The sequence below is a fragment of the Lissotriton vulgaris genome, chromosome 9, assembly GCF_964263255.1.
Source record: "Lissotriton vulgaris chromosome 9, aLisVul1.2, whole genome shotgun sequence".
Classification (NCBI taxonomy): domain Eukaryota; kingdom Metazoa; phylum Chordata; class Amphibia; order Caudata; family Salamandridae; genus Lissotriton; species Lissotriton vulgaris.
The window spans coordinates 471873521-471896785 of NC_141697.1; the positions used below are offsets into that span (position 1 = coordinate 471873521).

A 23265-nucleotide genomic window follows, 5' to 3' on the forward strand; every position below is an offset into this window, starting at 1 on the left:
TACCATACCAGGAAATTAGAAAATCGAGAGGAAAGGAGAAAAGAGTGCTTCAGGCAAAAGGGGTGAGCAGTCTGGGCACTGTATTAGAATCAACAGACAGAATTTCCCAGAGTAGTACATACAGGCTTTGCTGATCTCTTGATACTTATTACATATTGCTTTTGTTTTCCCCAGTTTTCACTCAACAGGCGTAATTATAGTTTAACCAGGCAAACATAATGTTAAGTCCTGATGATGATTCCAATTTAATCTGAGCACGGGATCGAAACGTCGACTGCTTTTAGTAGTCATACTGTTGATTATTGGATATTATTATTTTCTGTATGTACTACTCTGGGAAATTCTGTCTATGTTGATTCTAATACAGTGCCCAGACTGCTCGCCCCTTTTGCCTGAAGCACCCTTTTCTCCTTTCCTCTCGATTTTCTAATTTCCTGGTATGGTACAGGACTGTGCCTTACTGCAAGAAAATGTTTTTTTGCTAAATGTATTTAACTTGAAATTCCTGAATTGTTTTATAATAAATTCCTTGCTTCCTTTTACCCGGCTGGGTAAAAGGAAAAAAAATATAGTAGCCCATTGTGGTCTATATGATATCAGTCTGTCATTCCACTTTTGCTAAGGACCTTTGTTTTTCTTAGTGGACAACCTCCCAGCACCATATACTTTTAATGACATCACTGCACTTTCAGTGCCCAGGAATGGGCCTGGGTACTGTAGGGGCACAGGGCTCATGCACCTGTGCCCACACCACTGGCATAGGGCACCCAGCTAGAACGGTGGATGATGTATGCCAGGGTAGTGGGTTTGTGGGCATGGCACACAGGGATGTGTGCCATGTCGACTCTTTGCTTAGTTGTGCACCAGGACACTCAGCCTGCAAAGGCAGTTTGTGTGTGACAGGGTACAACGCCCCTAAGGGTGGAACAATAAGTGCTGCAGTCCTTGGAGGTCTTCTCTGGTCAGAATGCCCTGGGTACCTAGGGTACCCTTTACCAGGGGCTGACATGTGGCCAGAGATGCCAATTGGGTTTAGGCTTTAGTACAGTTTTTAGGGAAGGAACACAGGCCCTGGGTACCTGATTGGCAGGGACCCAGGGCACACCAAGGGTAAGTGCATCAGGTATCAGGCAAAAAGGTGGGTGGGGGTTTACTGCAACAGAAACCTACTTCCTTACACCATACCCATGTGTTTTTTAGAGACAGCGCCGAGACTCGGAACCTGGTTCCCAGGCCTAAAGTCGACTGCTCTGTTTGTTAGGCCACATCGCTAACTTGTTTTTTTAGGCACCAGTGTCGAATAGCTGCTTGATGGTGCCTTCAGTGCAGCTATTTTACAGGGTATGCTTGCAGCCAATCACAAGCTGACCTGCAAGCTAGAGCCTGCTGTAGTTAATCTGGAGACCGCACAACCACCCGATTACATCGCTCGGTGCTCTAAGGATTCCTGCCTCCAACTACTCTACTGAGTAGCTTCTGCTGCACCCCACTCAGCTTCATGCCCGTGCCAAGGGCCCAAACTTGGCTGCTACCGATATCCACCCCTTTTGTGCGGTGTGTTTAGTGCGACCTCCTTGGCTCCAGCCTCCAATGGCCTCTGCACCTGCTGCAACCCGGCCATCTCCGCCTCTGTCGCTGCTTTATATGCAGTAAGTGCTGCTCGCTTCTACTACTTAAAAGGGATGCGTCCTGGTGTGCTTGGCTGGGACTGAACTCCTACTGAGCATTGCACAGGAATCACCATTGAGTAGTTGTGGGGCCGGACCACCTCCCACTTTCTGTACATGGTGGGGCTGACCATTGCCCTGCGAGGCTGCGTCCGGTTGCTTCTCATGCTAAACAAACTCCCCTCTGAGGGGATGATGTCCCCTTTGCATATGACTTGTCTGTCTGGGCTCTAAGTCCCTATTCGTCACAGCGAAGTCTTACGTATGTGTTGTTAATGATTCAGGTCTTCATAGTTGTAACCTACCAGTGCCCTATAATAAGGGTCACTATGCAATTTCTTTCCACATTAACTATGGTCTAAATTGCTACATCATTAGTATTAATTTAACCCCTATCTCAAGCAGTCAGCAATGGAAGTTAACCCTTGCAAGTATCTTCCTAGTGGCAAGATACATTGTAGTATTTTTGTAACTTTTTGGCCCTTTTGAGGTAGCCACATTTGTGTGTTAAAAATAAACCTACAATTCTTGAACCACATGATGGATTATGTGGCAAATCTAGAAATATGCAGAAAAATCTGTAAGCACTTATTTCCAGTGGCCAGGCCTACAACCAAGGTATCAAATAACTCCGTGCACCAAAAACACGGTGTTCGACTTCTAGGCTTTTCGTTAACATGGTGCATTGAGGGAGTTGTAGTTTTGATTCATAACAGCAGAACCAATGGGACTACAACAGCTGAAAACAAAGGTTTCTAAACGGAATGTTAACTAATGATAAATGAACATGTTATGAGTAGAGGAGGTCGATTTATTTGGAGCATCGCAAAAGCGATGCAGCTCTGGCTGAAGTGTGGTAAATAAAGTTTACCTATGCGGAATTTCTATGCGGTAAAGTTCAATAAGAATAACTCAATCATAAAATGAGAGGCAGAGTCCGTGGCATCTGAGTTTATAAGGGTTTTATTCCATAAAATGGAATTGGTTCGAACCAGGTATCATGTTCCATCACCACGAAGGTTCAGGAAGGGATAGACAATGCTTTATTAACAGAGTACAATATACATAGTAAATGCATACAATGGTGATGGATACAGAAGGCATAACAGCTGAGAGAAAAGAGATAAGAACACTTGTACGTAACAGAAGGCGTGCACGAGGGCGTACACGGAGGTGTGTGCTAGACAACGTCACATGAGAGTGTCACAGGTGGGTGGATCCATAGAAGAATCCTGCAGTGTCAGCAGAAATATATGGCAGAGATGCGCGCGCAGCAGCATGACGTGTGATTGACGTGGAACTGGAGGGTGAAGGGGACTTGACATTTAGCACTATACGTGGAGACAGAAGTCTGGCGTGTCAGAACAACCTAAACCCAAATCATATCCAATATCTTGTGTTTGAGGAACTGTATTATCTAGAAGGAAAGGTCTCTCGGGCAGAGGTTATTCTATACTGACTGCTAGTGCATGCATATGTGACTACGTGTCTACGTGTAATGCGAGGGGGCCATGGGCCTACCATGGTAACGGGAGCAATGAATTACTTGCACGGAGACAGAAAGGCCGGGCCCTTTGCTCTGCAGCTGGGGAGATGTTTTCCTAAATCACTAGACAGGAATGTATTTTCGAGGAGCGGAGCAGATAACTTGAAGGCAAAATACAGTCTTGGCAGGCAAGCAGGCCGAGCCGGGCACCGCTCGCCGCACAGGGAGTAGGGTAAGGGTCATGGATGCGGATCCAGGCTGCAGCTTTCAGAGGCAGAAGGCAGAAAGGGCTCGATGGCAGAAATCAGGGCCTAGCTCGCCAGAGCCAGGAAAACGTGAAAGTGCACCATGTAAAGACGGTGGCACGGCATACTTAGGAACTGAATTTTCGACCCATTCATGGTGGATCTGAAAGAGGACATGTTAACGTTGGACGCAAATGTATTTGCGTCTTCATAGCTGATTGTGGAGGGAACATACATGTACTTGAAGCACGTACATGGAGCCGTTGGGGTCTACGTTAGGGGACACAATTGACCATAAAAATTCATATTACCTCAGAAGAAAGGGATAACCAACAACAATGGCTTGCTAAGAGCTTGGCACTATAAAGAGATGTACTTTATGAAGGGTGACCTCATTCACCACAATGCAGTCACTACTCAAGCCCAGCACAGGAACATCAGTCTCCCCCTATTTTCATGTCCATATTTCCCTAGTACTTTATCTATCGCTCTCTCCCTCTCCTCCCCACTCTTTGGTTTTCATCTGCTTGCTCTTTTTTTTCCATCGCAATTTGTCCTTCTAGGTTCTATCTTTCCCTCGTGGCCTTGCTAACAACCTTTCCGGTAGTCCGCCCTTCCTCTTCAGCTATTTCCTTTTATCTATCTCCCTAATCCAGTATTTCTTCTCCATTGTTTTAGCAGGCCTAAACTGACAGACACACTCTACACCACACAATTCCACGCCGCACAATCCCACAACTAACTAAACAAATACAACCCACATAATTTTATTACATATCACATACATACACTCCATAACACAAAGGGTAAAAGACATTGCAATTTACAATGGCAAAAGCTCCAACTCAAATGCGAGACCGATTGCATTGTGGGGGGGTAACACTGACAACAGTAGGGAGGGCTGGAATGGCAATATGGACAACGGGAGGGATGGAACAAGCACAAGTCACCAGGAGGCTAAAAAAGTACCAGTACTCCTAGGCAGCTCAAACCACCGAAGTACGAGGGAGCACCTGATGGCCGTGATTAGGGAGTAAAGAGCGGAAGGTCTAGGCACCTCTAGAAATACATGTGGTTCATTGCCGGCAGTTGCAGAGGACCAAAGAAAAATAATTTATACTTCTATTTTGTGCTTACGTTAAACATATGGAGACATGCGCACGCACGCACATAAACACACACGCACACACAGAAATGCGGACATCCAGGGGGCGTGGTTTGGACGCCGAGAGAGATGGCGGCTTAGGGCTTTTCTCCTCCCGTAATGTAGCCTCGTTTATGGGATTGGAACCTCTTCCACTGGTCCAAATTCGGATCCACTCCCAGAACTGTGAATCGGAGAGTATGGAGCGTAAAATGAGCTGACCTCCAGGCGTGGAGGTTATCGAGGGACTTTCAATTTCGAAGGGAACCGGAGCGCTCCTGCGCCGGTGGGAGTGCGAGCGTACGGCACCCTCTGCAGCCATCGGAAGGGATCGTTCAATTTAACCACACACAGGGGCCCTGTGCGTCCGAGTCCGGCAGAGTCTATAGCGAGTGTCTGGACCTCCGTAATGCACGCGTGAGTACCATCTACAATTATCCTTGTCACCGTGGCCCGAATTATCCCACACAAGGAGGCTTTCCAAGATGGCGGACGCCCATATTTACAGCCGTGAATCGCGAATCGGCTCTGCTTAGGTGCCCGAATGCATGGAAACGAGCTAAATCTGCACTGAATCTGTACTAGTTGGGCACAGCGGAGTGTACTTCAAAGAGGAATCCCGAAATCTGGTTGCGGGCATGATTCTGAAGTATGCAGTGTTGTTGTAGGGGTGCGTGTGTCTGACGGCCCCCAAAACGATTGTGTGAGGAGGTCTAGCGAACACTCTATTGCACTATCACACGCAACTACTGGAGTCGCCGTTGTACATGCTGCCCTAAAGTAGCATGCCCTGTAACCTGAGCCAAATAAAATCCGATCTCAATAGGTCCTGCTCCGCCATTACTGACTGTGTGTCTGTTTGCCATAACTGAAAGGAGCGCTTACAAAATGGAGGGCGCGACACCTCACAACCAGAAGAGTGGGTGTTTTACATAATGGCTCAGCCAACTCCAGTACTGAGTACTACATAACAGTCCAGGAAAGCTTGTCTGATCCGCTTATACCCAGAGGAATGATTTTGACGGTCACACCAAACCGAGGGCAGGAATGTTACTATCAACATCAACCATGGGTGTACATCTCTGCTGAGGGTTCTGTTGTTAAATATATGACGCTGCACTTACCGTCGCCGTGGAGGGGAGATCAATGTACCCAGAGTTGATCTAAACGAAGGCAGCCTGTTGCTACGGAGTGCACCCCACGACTGCTGGTCACTGTGCACACTTACCAGGGAGCAATGCCCTTCGCATCACATATATGACATACTGTCCTGCTACCGTCTCTTGTGTGTAAGTTAAACTAGCTGCTCGCATTCTTTTGTCCAGCTACACCCTGTGTTATTACCTCTCAGCTGCTGATGGTCAGTTAGCCACGCCGTGATATACCCACAAGTTAACGAGGAGGGTACACATAAGCCCCACGATCTTACAGCTACGGACTTCACAAACCAGCAGTTATAGTCCAGAATCGGCGTAATGGAGACCAAGGAACAAAAAACCCTGAATAGAGTCAAATCTGACCACTCAAACCCAAGCTCACCCATTAAAAGCAAGAAAGACACTAGTGAAGCAATAGAAATGATTCTAAGCAGATTGGACAAAGTGAAAGATCTAGCCAAATCGACTAAGGAAGAAGTAATAGCAATATGACAAGACATACGAGATACCAATGCAAGGCTTACAGAGACGGAGTCAAGGATTAGCCGATTGGAGGATATAGAAGTAAAAACATGTGCGGCTCTAAAACGTCTGAACATAGCCTCGGACCAAACAACAAGGAAGCTAGCAGAGTTGGAAGACAGGAACCGGAGGGGGAACCTCCGCATTTTCGGCATACCAGAGGGATCCAAGGTTTCACAGGGCTCCTGTGTACCATTCCTGGAATCATGGTTCACACAGGCCATCAACTTGACCTTCATCCATCCGCTAGAATTTGACAGGGCGCATAGAGTGCCGGGGAGGATTACTAAGACCCAAAAAGGTCCCATACCTATCGTATGCAAGCAATTATGATACCAGCATGCGGAACAGATCCTTGCTTTTGTTCGGAAACACAACCACATCTTATGGAAGAACGCCAAGATTTATATCTCGCAGGATTACAGCAAGGAAACTGTGGATGTGAGGAAAGCGTTTCTAGCGCTTTGTCCACAGCTGAAATCAAAGGGTTATCAGTACAGCTTCATAGGACCAGCGAAATACAGAGTGATCGTACGAGGATCCACTCACATCTTTTCAGATCCTATGAAACTCAAACGAATGCTGGACGACCTTGAAGAACGAGATATGGACACCAACAATTCAGACACCATGGCAGCCTAAGCTTCTGGCTACAAATGAGTATCCTTTGCTTTAAACTAGCTAGGTAAGGCACTCTTTCTGATATTTTGATATGCTATGGCCAATGGTAAGATTTTTCATGATCATGGCGGTGGCAGGTTTGTTGTTCTTCAGGTGGCATAATGGTGCTACTGACATTTGGATGAATGCCTAATGGTGCCTTGCCGACCTTTGCCTGCAATCCGACATGGTGAATTAGTCACCGGGTTTTGTTCATGTTATGGTCTATGTTATTGACTATATTGACTATTTCGTTACACGAAATGACAGACTTAAGGCATCCTAGTGTTCTGACCTACTACTGGGCTACGTATTATATACCATTGTATTTGGTAATTACTGTTGCAAATGGGGATGATGGGTTGTTTGACGTTGGGTGTTGTGTTACAATCTATGCTTGAAATGTTGACCTTGTTGCAGATTGATAGGATATAACAGGAAATATATAACAGGATATAACAAGAAACCTCTTTTCACATTTTATCTCTTAGACCAAGGACTATGCTGTTTTCAGAGCGATTTCTGATGGTGGGGATGAATATAAATCCGTACACTGGCTTGCCCAAAGCACAAAGATGATTGCTTATTTGTTACATAGATGGGTCCTTGCCTCAGCATGAATGTAACTGGGATTCTAAACTCGGTCTACATTGTATGACTAGCAAAACTTGCAAAAAAGAATTGTTTGAGGAAACAGTTCCAATGTTCCTATGATAAGTACTGACGGGAGGAAAGCGCTGCAATTTTTCTCAAGTCACCATGTTTACTGTTTGCTATTGGGGAGGGTGGGGTGTGGGGAATAGGGAGCTAGGGGAGGGTATGTGTTGTAGGTTTTCTTTTCTTATTTTTTGTAATGATAACATCTGATGTTTGCATGTCATTCTCGCAAGCTTACATAACTATTTGCTATCTTGGTTGGTCGGTTGCTGTACTTAGCATCTCTCTTGGGTACGTCATTGTCTCTTCACGTAATGGATTGCATATAACAAGCTTAGCTAAGAATCAAGTGGATTATGTCCCGTTCGTAACGTTTTAAGATGGTACACCCTACAATAGATACGCCGCTTGACGTGGCCACTGTAGACAAATTGAAAATACTGTCCTTGAATGCAATAGGTTTGAACCAACCCATAAAGAGGCAAAAGATACTAGACTATTTACGCAGACAGAGAGGGGATATTGTGCTGTTGCAGGAGACCAAACTTGATGTTAAAAAATTCTACACGTTAAGGAATAAATATTACTCTGAGGTGGTGGGAGCTGAGGCGGTGGGGAAGAAGAACGGGGTACTAGTGTTGATAGCGAAAAAATCAAAAGTTGAACTTCTTTCAACAGCAGCAGATGAAAAGGGCAGATGGGTTACAGCTAAGCTGAGCAGAGACAGCACAGAATTCTATGTTACTAAAATGTATGCTCCTAACACTAGCGATCTAAAATTCTGGGAGGACCTGGCTAAGCAAGTTGAGACCATTCCAGATTCAGCTGTACACCTATTGGCTGGGAATTTTAACCTCCCATGGACCCTACCCTAGATAGGGACTCACTGTGCACCTTCAAGCCGAACAAATCACACAAAGCATTTATTAAATTATGCAACCGTTTCCACTTTGTTGACACGTGGAGACTACAAAATCCCACAGATAGGGACTACATGTTCTATTCCTCCCCACATGACTCTTATTCTCGTATCGATTACATTCTTATTACACAGAACGGGGTCCCGAGGATAGAAGATACGTCAATAGAGCCAAGAGTTATGTCCGATCACTCATGTATTTCCCTATCCATTACCAACGTGAAGCCCTCTTCACGACAAACGTCATGGCGCTTGAATGATGAAATACTGAACAAAGAACGCACCGGACCACTATCCAGTCTGCTATTAACTCATATTTGGATCTGAATGAGAGGGGGGATACCTCCGATCTCGTTCGATGGGAGGCCCTGAAAAGCACGATTAGGGGGGTATGCATTAAAATTCGATCAGCAATGAACAAAGACCATAACATGAAATTAGAAGCACTAGAACGTGAAATATTGGAGCTAGAAAGTAAACACCAGATAGACAGGGAGAACACGACACTGAATGCGATGGCTAACAAGAAGTATGAATATAATAAAATAGTGAGTGAAAGGGCTGGAGTGTGGTTGGACAAGAGACGTAGGTTTAAACTCTGTGAGTCAAATAAAGCGGCCAAAAGCCTGGCCGCGTACTTAAAATTCAAAGTTCAGAAGAACACAATCAATGTCATTAAGGACACATCAGGGGTAGGTCACTCAGAGCCAGACAAGATAGTGGAAGTATTTAAAGACTTTTATGAAACCTTATATGCCAAAAACACATCTGTGGAGGAGAACAGTATTCAGGACTACCTAAACGAATGTGACTTACCGAAGCTCTCATCTGAAGAGCAACTGTGCCTTAATGAACCGATCACGACTACTGAAATAGAACAAGCGATCAAATCTTTAAAGTGTGGAAAAGCCGCCGGCCCAGATGGGTTCACAGCTACATTTTATAAAACCTTTCCCTCTCTGCTGGTGGAACCTCTTCTCCACCTCTTTCGGGAAATAAATGACACAGGTGAAGTTAAAGGTACACTGGCTGACGCTATAAACGCAGTACTCCCAAAAGATGGTAAAGATCCCTCCCGAAAAATTATAGACCCATTTCCCTAATTATTCTTGACTGCAAGCTTCTAGCTATGATCCTCTCGGCCCGCCTACAGCAAGTACTACCCAATCTAATCCACCCTTCTCAAGCAGGGTTTCTAAAAAACAGACTGTCTAGTGATTATACTAGGGTATTAGCGCACGTTCTGGAGAAAGCGAACCTTCTGGATACACCGACTGTGGCAATAACATTAGATGCCGAAAAGGCTTTCGACAAAGTCGACTGGTCCTTCCTGGAAGCAGTCTTACATAAGTTCAACCTGGGCGCAACATTCACGAAACTAGTAATGTCCCTCTATTCCTGTCCCACTGCAAAGGTTAGGGCAGGTGGCTCTTTCTCCTCCTCCTTGCGATTGCAACAGGGAACGAGACAAGGGTGCCCCCTCTCTCCCTCTTTGTTTTTGTTGGCAATCGAGCCATTCCTTGACCACACAAGACATAACAAGGCTATTGCCGGTATTCCATTTCAAGACTGTACTATAAAACGAACCGCTTATGCGGATGATGTGCTTATTATGTCGGAGAAAGCAGATGAAGCTATCCCCGCACTCATGGCTACCATCGATGAGTTTTCTAGGGTCTCGGACTACAAGCTGAACAAGGAAAAAACGGAGGTCAAACTCCTGAATAACATTGGTAATAGAGACATCCTTGGAAGTTCCGGTCTTACTTGGCAACCACACTGTTTTAAGTACCTAGGACCTGATTTTTATAAAGATCTAATCTCCACTTTAAAAATCAATGAGGAGCTAACACTAACAAAGATCTCCTCCTTATTGAACGGGTGGTCACCCAAGTTCCTTTCATGGTGGGGTAGGGCAGAAACCCTTAAAATGATGTCCACACCACTGGTGAATTATCTGGCCAGCATGCTCCCCATGACATTCACGGATGACTTCATCAAGAAGGTGGATAAACTGTTTGGCGGATTCCTGTGGTAGGGGAAGAAAGCCAGGGTATCACTGAAAAAGCTACAACTGGCGAAAGAAAAGGGCGGCCTGGGTCTTCCCTCGTTCAGGAATTACCAGACAGCATTCCTCTGCAAACAGGGAGCACATTGGCTGGTAGACTCCCCATCTTATGTCCCAATGTGGTTAACCATTGAGAAATCTATCACCGTCCATGCGCCTTTACCGACCCTCTGTACCATGGATCTAGCTCACTTGCCTCATTCCAAATACATCATGCTGAATACCAGGCGAGCTCTGTTACGGCTCGACCAGACCCATAAAACTAACTTATCAAAAAATCCACGTTTATGGCCCTTTGGAGAAACCCACTTTTTAAATCAGAAGGCAAAACTCTCTTTTGGGACTCATGGTCTGAGAAAGGCATTAACATAGTTACGGACCTCTATGAGGGAACACAGCCCCTTCCTTTCTCGACTCTACAAGCGACATATAACCTGTCACCCATGGGCTTTTATCAGTTCTTGAAAATGAAAGCCATCATATCAAACCGCGTCCTTGCCCCTCGCACACCCTGGCTTGTGACCCACTTACCACGCCTCATTCACGCTGGCCACTTCGTCTCTAAAGTGTATAAGCTTCTACTCCCTCTGCCCAGGAAATCCCACAGACAGGTTGAAAGCAAATGGGAATCACAACCTAATTCAACGGGGATGGAGTTTGAATGGCATATGATCCATAAAACCGCCTTATCCAATAAGGTGTCCCCAATCCTCTGCCAGACCAAATACATGTTATTGAACAGGACGTTCTGGACCACAAATAGACTTTTTAGGTGCCACTTGAGAGATACACCCACTTGTTGGAATTGTCAGACAGGGATTGGTGATCTTGCCCATATGCTCTTTCATTGCCCCCTCTTACAGACCTTCTCGGGTAAGACCTTTGATTGTATACACCATGTTTTCAATATTAATCCTGTGAGTGAATTTGTATACGTCATATTAGGAGCACTAGACCAACAATTACTAAACGCACAGGATTACCAACTTTTGGACTTGATGCTAACGCTGGCGTGTAAGGTGATTCTAGGCAAATGGAAAAACACATCAGAGGTTAGCTTTAAAATCTGGCAGGATTGGTTCTCCTTCCTGAGAGGAGCGGATAATCCGGCGCTGCAATCTGCCGCCTGGCGACCTTCCAATAAGAGACTCTGGAAATCACTTGATATATCTTCCTTCCATTTTCATCCTCTGTGATGGAACGCTTCATGCTGTATATTCCCGTGACTGGCCCTTCGGATGCGGAGTCCTGCACCTGACCTCATTTCTAATAGCTTGGATTACTAATAGCTTGGATTGTCATGTAACTGTACATTTTTCATTTTCATTTCAGTTTTGTGTAGTGTCATCTAACAACGCATTTGATTCAATCTATGTATTTGAAGCCTTATTGTACTGTATGCTTTTTTTCTTATTTTCCTTTTTTCCTCAATAAAAATGATTTGAATTAAAAAAAAAAAAAAAAAAAAAGAAATGCGGACATCCACTTATGCACACAAAAATAAAATCAATTCCTGTGTGAAATAAAAATTGTTTAACAAATATGGGGGGCAATTGAGTGTTCAAAAGTAAAACCAAAAGTCTATCACAGCAATACTCTAAAGAATTGTATCTCTTACCAAATCTAAACAAAGTTATTACCTAAATGTCCATGGACCAGTGCTTTACAAAAAAGGCCATGGACGATTTCTACAGCGAAGACAGAAGGGAATGCCTGCTATCTCATGGTTGTATCACTTAATCTACACGGCTCTGGTACATCCTGGTCCTTTTAAATTGTGCACATGAACCCTTGTAAAGTGTGTGAACGTGAACCTTTCCCACAGATTATTTATTGCAACCGTACATATGCTCATTGTCCTTTTGTTATGGCACGGTTGCTCCCATCAAACCATTTTATCAGTGTTCTTTTATGCACTGCTACCTACATGTTTATATCTCTGCAAAAAAACACTGACACGTTTAGGTCTGGCATTCGCGATATAAAAGCGCAAATAAATACAGTAAGGCTAAATATATTAATGCCATCGAAGTACAAAGGACTGGGGCACAGGCTGGCAACTTTCCAAAATGAAACCTAAGCAGCAGTAGATTAGTCGACGACCTTTATCCGGATTTACGAAGGAACTACACAAGGTCACTTTACAATGAGATTCTCTGGATATTTATACGAGGAGGCCAGAAAGGCGTCAGATGCCAGAGGCGAGGAGGAGGGAGTGTGGGAGGCAAGAACATGATTCAGCACAATGGCCAGTTTGGTAAGCAGCATCAGCAGCAAGACTCTGGAGAGAGGAACAAAGCACTACTGAATCATATGGCACGACAAGCAACCAACATCAAGCAGGCCAAGGGTGTCTTCCACAGGAGTATCAGAGCAGGAATGCAGACATTACAGCATAGCTTTACTTCTGTACCGGCGTGTCAAAATGATAAACTACACCCCAGAGATACACCACTCACCTCAGCAATTAATAGCGGGGAAAAAACCTTTGTGTTGGTGGGGTCATGCTACCCTAACTAATATGAACGAAACACTCTTCCTCGAAAATCATGACTCGGGCATACACGTCTTTGAATTTGAAAAGCAAATATTAAAGGATGGTCGAGAGTTTAAACTAGTTCTGGAATAAAACTCCACAATATTCTATCACGACCTGAGTGGCTAAACTTCAACATCCCTCACAAGAAATATATAACTTAATTACAGCTGGCTTTCGTGTGTATACATGGTGGGTATTTGACTTAAATATTAATAGAGATGTTGTGGGTGTTAATGCATGGGCAATATCAGGTTTATAGCCTGTGTACAAACAGGCTTTCTTTTATATTTAGGAATGTACATAATGGTAAAATTATTTTTGATAATTAATATGTAAATAGATATTAAATAGATTTTTACAAAAATTGTTATTGGTTCCTGCAGTAGGGTGGACTTTGAGAGAGAAATTCTGCCATTGAAATATACTTCACTTACATTGTCAAAAATGGACTGCGGTTATGCATGCCATCGAAAACGAAGGTGGGACAAATATTTAAATAACATCCCTTTCTCCTGTCTAATCAAACAAAATGAGGACCAAATTACCAGACATGCTAATACATGTGGACGCCACTCAGATTATGATGTTCATGGTCTGGTCTGGTCGCAGGTTTTTAAAACAGTAGCTTAGCCTGTGAGCTTGGCAGATACATCAATGCGGCCTTGGGGTCCAGGATTCCAAAGTGCACACATACCAGACGGCAGTGGTTCTCAACCTTTTTTCTTTTGTGGACTCCCACTTAATCATTACTGGAATCCGCGGACCCCCCACTGAATCATCACAAGAATTTCAAAGGTAAACCCCGCCACCCCCAAAGAGTCATTATTGAAAACCTGGACCGTGGCCGAATCAGTTTCAAAGATTTGAACTGCAAAACAATACACAAATATATAAAAACAAGGATTTAAACAGATACGAAACCGATGGAAAATGTTATTTAAGTCACAATTAAAAAAAATTACTTTTAATGGGAAGGTTGGAGTGCTCATTTATTCAACTGAGGCCACCCATTTTTCATATTAAGTTCTGGTTAACTGCTCCTACGAATCAATCGTAAGCTGCTAACTTAATATTTGCTTACAATTTCAATTTTCTTCATATTTATAGAAGGTTTTAAAATGTTCAATTTTGCTTCTTTATTTTGTTTTAAAAGCAGTCCCAGACTCCCAGAGTACGCACTGCGGACACCCAGGGGTCCCGGAACAAGTGGTTAAGAACTTGAGTGAGGACTTCTGACGTAACTAATTTAGGAAAGTTATATTCCACAGGGAATGGCTGATTGCTGGCCAAAGTGGTAGAGTTTCCATTGGGCTTCAAGAAAAGCGCTCCTTCCAAGACACAAGCATTTTTTAGACCTCACTATTGCTCACCAGTGTTCCTAAAAGGACAATGCTATTGCTATCATTGCAAGTGGCACCAATGCTTTGCCCATAGGACTGAGATCCACAAACAGCACTTTACTGTGTTGGGGGATCATAGAGGATGTGCCCTTTTGGGAGGGTCAGATCACAGAAGAAGCTGGCACGGCTGTCATGTTAGGGCCAGGCATTTGAACATCAGCAGAACACGAGGACCTGAGAGCCCTCAGTCCAGCGAGGAGTAATGGATGAACTATGTCTGGAAATTAATTCAAATGAAGGAAAACAGGCAAGAGGTGGAGCAAAATATTGTTGCAATTCATACAAAATGTATACAACAGAACTGTGTGTATTTCACTTCCGTGTCTGTTCTTTACAACACCAATGTACTTACAGCTTTCTCGGCCCTTGGTGATGAAGCATTCTTTAATGGACTCTGTGATCCCAAGACTGGCAGCAGTTGGGAGCGGACCCAGGAGAGATTCAAGTGCAGGGGGTTTCACAGGAGATGCATTTTCAAAACGGTGGTTGGACTCATTGCCATCATTTAACCGTTCTCTGTCGAGAAGAACATCATAGAAGTCCTTATTAAGATGGTTGGCAGCGGCTTCAAGGTCTTCATCTGCTTCATCTTCCCCACAAATACTGGAGCTATTTTCATCAATATCATCTGCTGAAAAAAATGAATCTGTTAATCTGTTTTGACAGGAGCCCAAACACGGCAAACCCGTTCTGTTAAAGCAGGTTGGAAAAGCAGTATACAACATGGTTAGTTCCGAACACATCTTATGTAAGTAGTCTGACACATGCAAGACCTTTACCTGGGATAATGCGTAAACAAAATTATTAACGAGTATAATTGTTCTTTCTTAGAGTTAACCATTTTATGAATCAGAGTGTCAGAATGGATTCCTTTTCCATAAAACATTTTGATATAATACTTGAGAAATGCAAAAAGCACAAAATGCTGGGGATCGGCCTTGCCAGATGAGTAAGCTTCAATTGTTGCTGTGAGGAAATGTGGTGTATTACATGGTGTGGTGTTAGACCTCCCCGTGTGATACACTCAATACAGTCCGTGTCCAGGCAGGCTCATTTGTAATACCTTTAGCACAACTCTGAGTAGCTGTGCATTCGAGCAGCAAGGCTTAGACAAAGCAACATGTGTGAAACAATAAAAACAGCAGCAAAACATTACCAAGGAAGAAAGACAACTCTCAAGAAATCGGAAACCGATTTTTTAAAATACAGTGTTTTTTTTTAAACTTATAGACTTCAAAATAAAACATTTCCACCGGGCGGGATCTGTAGATATAAATACTTAAACAGTAAATCACAACTTGTTCCTCAACCTCGAAGAAGCATTGGCAAAATCAACAAATTTGACAGGGGCTTGTTCAAGAACACTTCGGTCCAAGGTGAATGAGATCACTTCCAGTGACTTTAGGCGACTAACTCCAGCAGGGAGCAGATCAGGTGGACTAAAGAAAGTCACAAAGTACAGTTAACTCAAAGAGGACACAGTCTCCAGTTCAGTTTCTGCGATATCTGCATGTTGCCACTGACTTCTATGAAGTGCTCCGTATACAAAGGATACATGATGCTGAAAATGCTTAGGATGCGGTGCGGTCAACGGAGGACCCCTGGAGCTACTCCTCAGTCCACGGCCCTGAAAGTGCCTTTAGGAGGGGTTGTGTCAATGGGCTACCAGGATCCATCCTGACTGATGACAACTTCCTATGAAGTGTGTAATCTAGCTATCCCAGAGTGCTCTATTCTACCCAATCCCAACATCACTGAACTCTCTCGGTTTGTGAAGCTTGGTAGCCCACCCTAGGGGCGTGGCAACCTCCGGGCTACACAACTATGGAAAAAAATGTTGCAACTAGTGCTCTCCCCTCGCTGTTTCTGACACCCTACTGTCTACCTAAACAAAGGGGTAGCCCTTCTTCATTTATGCTTGCCATTTGCCTATCAAAGGCAGCTTTCCCTCTGAAGCGCACCTTTTGGGCTTACACCCTGTGTGGCTTTTCCTGCAAAGAGGAGATAACATCTATTCCCTCCAGAAGGCCCTTTGTAGGCTTTCCTGGGTGTTGTTTACCCTTCTCCTCAGAAGGCCTTAAGGCTGTCTTGAGGACTGCCATTTGTGGGATACTGAAAAGTGGCACTGGAAGCTTCAGGCAGCAAAGTGGCAACTCACTAAAGTTGCACTTTGCCCACCGGTGCCATTATATTCGATTTAACTATTAAATCGGACTTAATGCACTGATTGTTTTGATACCTTTAAGTACCACCTCTAGTAGTCCCATTCAGAAGTTAACAGAGCTGTGATGTCCTTCTGTAAATCTACACTCGCCAATGGGGCTACTAGCCTTTCAATAGTAAAAAAATGACAATGGAGTTTCTGTTAGGACCTTAAAACATGAAATCAGAGGTCCAACATTTTAATAAAAGGCACCCTGCCTTTAAGGCTCAGTAGGCCTGCATTAGGGGTGACTTACAAATATTAAAAAGAAAGGCTTGAGCACTACCATGGCAACGTCGAATTAGCAGCTTAAAACTGCTCTGCAATCCAGCAATGGCAGGCTGGGAGTCATGATTTGCCTTGTCAAACGTGTGGCGACACAACCAGTCCACAACAGATACTTTAACTTACAGACCCTGGGTACCCCTGGTATCCTATACCAGGGACGTACAGGTAAGTCAAGTTATGCCAATAGGGGATAAGTCAATTAACATGCACCATTTTAAAGGTCAGAGTGCATGCACTGAGTTCTGATTAGCAGGATTCAGGCTATTTCAGTCATGCCACCAGTGCCTAATAGTCACAATGGGGGCAAAAGTGAAGGAGTACCTGCGAAAAGCTTTTTTCACATTTCCTCTCAAGTATGAAATCAGATCTCCAATATCCTTTCATATAAACACAAAGGACGAATGTAAATTAGCTTGTCTGGGCAATCAAATTCGGAACTCTGCCATCTAAGAAATGGACAGAAACGTTTTTTTACCATTTTAGATAGGAAACTTAATGAAATGGTGCCTAAGCTTTATTTTTTTTTTGTTTAAATCATTTTTATTAACTTTTTATTTTGTTTGTTTGTGCACATTGGTCAAGAAAACATACTGTCAGCATGAAACTTATGTAACAGAGCGATGAATTGCCAACGGCTAGGCACACTTGGACTGATTGCAATATGGCGATGAAAATTCAGAATACATCAATTACGTTCAACTTTACAACAGTGCCTTAAGCAAAAGCAGGATGGCGCTACCAAGGTGCGGCTTTGGGTAATACGCAAAGACTATAATTAGCAGGGCACATAAGCAGGGCATCACCGATGCAACAGGCGGAGAAAAGAAAACAGATTGCCAGTGACAGTGTACAGCTGAGTTGATCATCAAGCAATGTGCTAGCAGTGTAGGAGCAGTGCAGTTCAAACGTAACCAGGGACATAGGGTACAACAAAATGAGGGCAACGAAAGCAAACGAAGGGCAGGATAGAGTCGCGCAAGACCTGCCGGTATAGCTAAATTCAATGGTGGCTAAGCTGTATGTTAGGCGGATGCTCTTTCTATGTCGAATTTCAATCACACTCAAAGTTCAAGTACTAAGTTGTTGAGGAATGTAATGATCCAGGACTTGTTCCCCTGTCTTTTCTCAATGAATGAAGGATGGACACCAAGTTGCACCTCTACACCCACTTAATAAGTTGTGCGGAAAGGTAATATTCTTCCTTGGTACTAGTGTTTTCTCATTTGGCTAATTATACATAAAGCAAGTGCTTCAGTACACTTTCGTCAGCCTAACCCAATGCTGGACTAAAATGGGTTTCATTGCCACCTGTTGAGGTGGACCAAACGGCAGGCTGCTTGGTATTCTGTCCATCAGCTAAGGCAGTATTAGGCAGTTGAACCATATTTGTGCTTAATATTTCCACTTTGGAGCATTGTCTAGGAACATTTTCTATCATCTTGGTCTTTAGCTACCCTCTGCTGAAGTAGGTCTCAATCAGGTGCACCACTCACATGAACACCCCAAACTAGGCCCAATCTCTGGGATGACCTTCTCTAAGCGAAGATTATTGGATGCATAATCTAATAACGGAGGGATCTCTTTAATCCCCTCTTCACAAACACAATTGGCTCCGCTTTAATTTAAAACATCATACCAGCTGTGACTCCCCAGCCATGCCAATTTCCTTTGTCAATTCAGGTGCAATCACCTACAGCTTGTTGAATACCACTAACAGCAGCAGTTGAGAACCATTTCTTCCCCTAACTGTGTGCATGTGCGAGTCAATTGCTGCGCTGACTGAGAGACAGACAGACACAGACACAGACACACACACACACACACACACACACACACACACACACACACACACACCTCCCCCCCACCCAGTGTGAACGTTTTTGACCTGTGCCATTTAATGGTAAGCCACCATCATTTGGGTAAACATACAAATAAGATCCGCAACAAGTCATACTTTGGCTATCCAAGCCAGATATGTCGAAAGCAGAAGCGTTACCTTGGCAGACCTCCCTCAAGTGTGACATTTCGAACATTAAATTTATTTTTATTTTTTAAATGAAGGTCCCTTCAAGACTATCACCATCCTGACACTACAGCCGTTGGAACCTCCTGAAAAGTATTAGAGACATCTAGGATCTTTCCAGTCATCATTTCAACACAAAAACAATCACATATGTTTGGTTAGTCATCGTGCACTCTTGCACCTCCTTCAGGGTTTCAGGGAGATGAAGCCACCAGTAAAATACTAGATCTTAAAAAGTAAGGTAATAAAGACCATTTTGAATACAGTGGATGTAGACATCCTCAGCCTTTTGTCCCATCTCCTTCATTCAGTGGTATCTAGAGATAACCAGCACACCTTTACCCTATACTTTTAGTTGTCATACTATTTAAGAACTCCACGTGGGTTCGCCCTTACCCTAACAGTGAGGGATAGTGAGAATAGAACAATCTAGCTTAACTTAGCCTTGGATACAAAGGATGAATAAAAAGAGAATTTTAACAGATGGGCTGTAGTGTCATTCACCTGGGAATGTATTGGCAGATCGAGTGAACTGCTCAATAGAGGTCACCTCAACGTGAGGGGCCTGAAACAGTCTCCCATGTGATTTGGGGCTTAATAACATTATTAACCCTCGGAGTGAAGGGGTCCTGGGTAGCCTTCCCTTACCTGATTTCAAGATAAAGGGAGGAGGATCTGAAAATACACGTATTGAATTAAGGTTAGGGCTTGGTGAATGGGCCCAGTGGACTCATCCTGGAGCCACACAAGACTTCTAGCTCTCACAAAAATCCCTATGTCACATTCTCAAACTCAATGTTAGTTAGAGGGCCCTCTATTTGGAGACATGTATACTTCCTCCACACCGACTAAATGCTTACTGCTTAAGAGTGCAAATTCCGTAACTGACCAGCTGAAAATGACAAGGAATAGCTGATGGCTATTATCAAGACTTCCTGGAGCAAGTGAACTGATCAGTGGGGAATGCAACCTTTAAAGAAGGCGAGCTCTAGGGCAGTTTCCTTGAGGCCCACCAACAATAGTGCATTCTGGTCAGTTTGACAAAACGACATACAATTTGGCAACGTTGTGGCAGATCATTATAAGCGATTTCTTCACAGGAGGTCAGAAGCGACTCATGATGCAAGGGGTTGGACTATTCCCTTTGCCGTTACGTGGGTTCCTGGGAAACCATTCTTCCATCTTTGGGATGTAGAACCTTGGCAGGGAACCTGAAAAAAGCAGCCATCTCAAATGTATTAATTTTGAGCATAGCACTGATAAATGTGGACAGAAAAACTTCTGGTACTTTTGTAGTGCAAGTGCAGTTCATCTATGGCATTAGAGGCCAAATCTTTTGATTGCCTAAGTTTGGTGAAGAGAGTCGATCACACCCATCAGCTCAGATTTGGAGTAGCTTGCTTGATCAGCTAACAGGAGATCCAATGACAGGAACATCAGTCACAGTGTTGGTGACTGCGATACTAGTCCCAAGGGCTGACAACATCTCCATTTCTGGTAATATTTAATAGTAACATCACATGCAAAAATGGAGCAGAGTATCATAATTTTGGCACTGCAACACAATTTCTTTATTATGGCATTGCAAAATGACCCACCAAGCAGGCTAGTAAGGGAAAACACGATAAGAAGAGTGTCAAAACAGATTGGCCAATAACACCACACTACAGTCAGGAGCCAGCAGTGGCCCAAATGATTTGTGGTATCCGGAAATCTTGGCAGAGCAAGCAAATTCGAAATTTGGCTTCACTACATCACTGATCGGTCCATTGTATTTGCTCATGGTACATAACATGGAAATGTTAAACATGTATATGGGCTGTAACTAATGTACAAGTGTGGCTACAGCTCTGTGGCAGTCATTTAATTCTCATGCTGCATTTCATCCCAATCCCCACAGCCTGATATATCCAAATCTAAGAAAAAGATGATGGGCATAGTAGGAAAAAGCTAAAAAACAGTGCACCTTAAGGTGAGGTAGCACGCATTAAATCCAAGCATCTGACAAAATAAGAGTGATATAGGGCTCTAATAACGGTCAACTGAGTATTTAAATTGTTTGCAAATGTTCACAAGGGTCTGACACCCTGATGTAAAGCAGTACATTCAATAGTACAGGTGGAGTGCTCGAGTAAAACACATGATAACCTGGGAGAATGATTGAAAAAACACAACCTGGTTGAGTGCCACGCCCAGTACTTCACTTTTATCTTCAGGCATAAATAGAGGGGTTTTCAACCAAGAATACTTCCTGCATGAAATTCCACCGCCTTAGCTCTCCCTTGCTGCTGCACCGCCATGCTGCCTCCCCGTTTTGAGTGCTTTCTCCTGCTTTTTCCTCGTTTTGTTTTACTTATTTCTCCTTTCTCCCGTACCCCCGTTTTGATGAGTGCTTTTCCTGCTTTTGCCTAGTTTTTTTTACTGCTTTCTCCTTCCTTTCCTCTCCTTTTTGTCGGGGTACTTTTTCCTCCCTTTGTTTGTTTTTACTGCTTTCTCCGCGAAGCAGCTCCCGAAAGTTCTTTACCTCAAGTAGCCTGAATGGAAATAGAAATTTCAGTTCCTAATGTTAAACAACCAAAAACAAACATTAATTACTAAGTAATTCGATAGTATTGCCTTTTTTAGTAAAGGTGCAATACAGAGAAAATAGTAGAAGAAAAAAAGAAACTTGCGGTGCTAACAGTGGCTAAAAGCGGTCCTTCCATGGCTCTCTATGGTCTTATCAATTTGACATGAGATGTGTATATGTGGTGGATTACATCTATAGTCTCTGCCGTTCGCTATAATACAAATGTTACATAAAGTGCCCATCATTGAGGTGATGATAAACTAGAACCGAATAAGTGAAGCAGACAATTAAAGCTTGATTGCCCTCAGTTGATTCTGGTGAGTAGATCTTTTGAAAAATTGTATTGCCTCAAACTAGTGTTTTTAGGGGCATGCCCAAAGAGCATGATGCCCTGGTACTAACAACTGGAGAGACACGTTATGATTACGCACTCAACTGTTGTAGCTAATGTCAATAAAATTCCGCTCTTGAGCAACTTTAGAAGGAGGGAATTCCTGCTCCTCTCTTGTGCTCATCCACAATTTATGGCTGCTTCGGTGAAAGCCAGCAGGAATTGCTGGGGTCTTTACTGCTCACGAGACTGATTGGCATTCTTTTATATGAGAATTAGCTCTGAAGTCAAAATTACTCTAAAACCGTGAGCATGAATGCCAGAAGGAAGTTGGAAGTCAAGTGATCTTTGAGACACTGGACACCTACTAGCATGTGGGTATTCTGGTAGATAACTGCCTTCATGGTCATCCCGAGCACGCTGAAAACTCTAATAGCATTGAGGGGCACAAACAACCTAATTAAGTGTAATCATAAACTGTCAAGGCTATCAGTTTCCTGCTTAAAGGACTTCCAGGATATGGTTCTGTTTGATTAGTCAAGTGAGGTTTACGTTTGGTTATGTTCCTCAAAAAAGAATTCCGATAATGTGGAAGAAGTCGCTTGGAGGAAGATGCATGGTCTGAGAACCTCGACCCAAATAGAGGCTGTTCATGTTGAACTCAATGTAACAACAGCTGAAGTGATGGGAATTCATGAATGCTGGTTGAATTTCTCAATATTCAACGACCAAGGATCGACTCTCTTCCTCTAGATAAAGTAAGGAAGGAAGTAAGTACTGGACTATATAATTATTCAAGCGTGTGTTTGACTGAATCAGGCGTGGTGGCTATAAATCTATCAACTGCACTCAGTGTTTGGGGTGCCTTAAAAAAAAGGGGAAACATTTTTGTCACGCCATTTAGATTTAAAAGTATCAGTATTAAAATGCAGTTTCTCTTATAATGTTTTCTATAGACAATAGACTTCTAAAGTATGACATGCCTTTTGCTGTAGCCAACCAGGCATTTGAAATTTTGAATAGGCGAGTTACCAAAGTGTGTAGGTTAGGTTATGTGCATTTTAAAGAGCACTATCACCTGTGAGGGTAACCTGGTACTGAGCCTGTGGCATGTTATTTTATTGAAAGGCCGGGTCTTCAGCTTCTTGTGGAGTTCAAGACGAGAGAAGGAGACTCTGGTGTGAGCTCAAGAAGACCGGGTGAGGCTCTGATGTGGTGTGGGAGGCGATGCTTTAGGAGCGATGTAAGAGAGCTTCAGTCCTTGTGATCTGGTTCTGTGTAAGCGTGGTATGCGTGCGAGTAGGAGTCATGTGCAGCGGAGGTGTCAGCGTGGTTGGTGGAAGGACATGCCATCGGTTAGTCCGTGGGTGTAAGCGTCCCTCCTGCA

The 23265-nt window shown here is 43.6% G+C and overlaps 1 protein-coding gene across 2 annotated transcripts in view; it reads right to left on the reverse strand.

Annotated features, from left to right (window-relative positions):
• BRF1 (BRF1 general transcription factor IIIB subunit) overlaps window positions 1–23265 on the reverse strand; it is a 1205829-nt gene that overhangs the window by 337457 nt on the left and 845107 nt on the right. Inside the window, exon 11 of one of the 2 annotated variants that reach the window (XM_086937923.1) lies at window positions 14817–15095. In XM_086937923.1, the coding sequence (XP_086794049.1) occupies window positions 14817–15095 (279 nt within the window). The remainder of the gene's footprint in view (window positions 1–14816; window positions 15096–23265) is intronic. The other variant, XM_086937924.1, reaches the window with a different exon arrangement.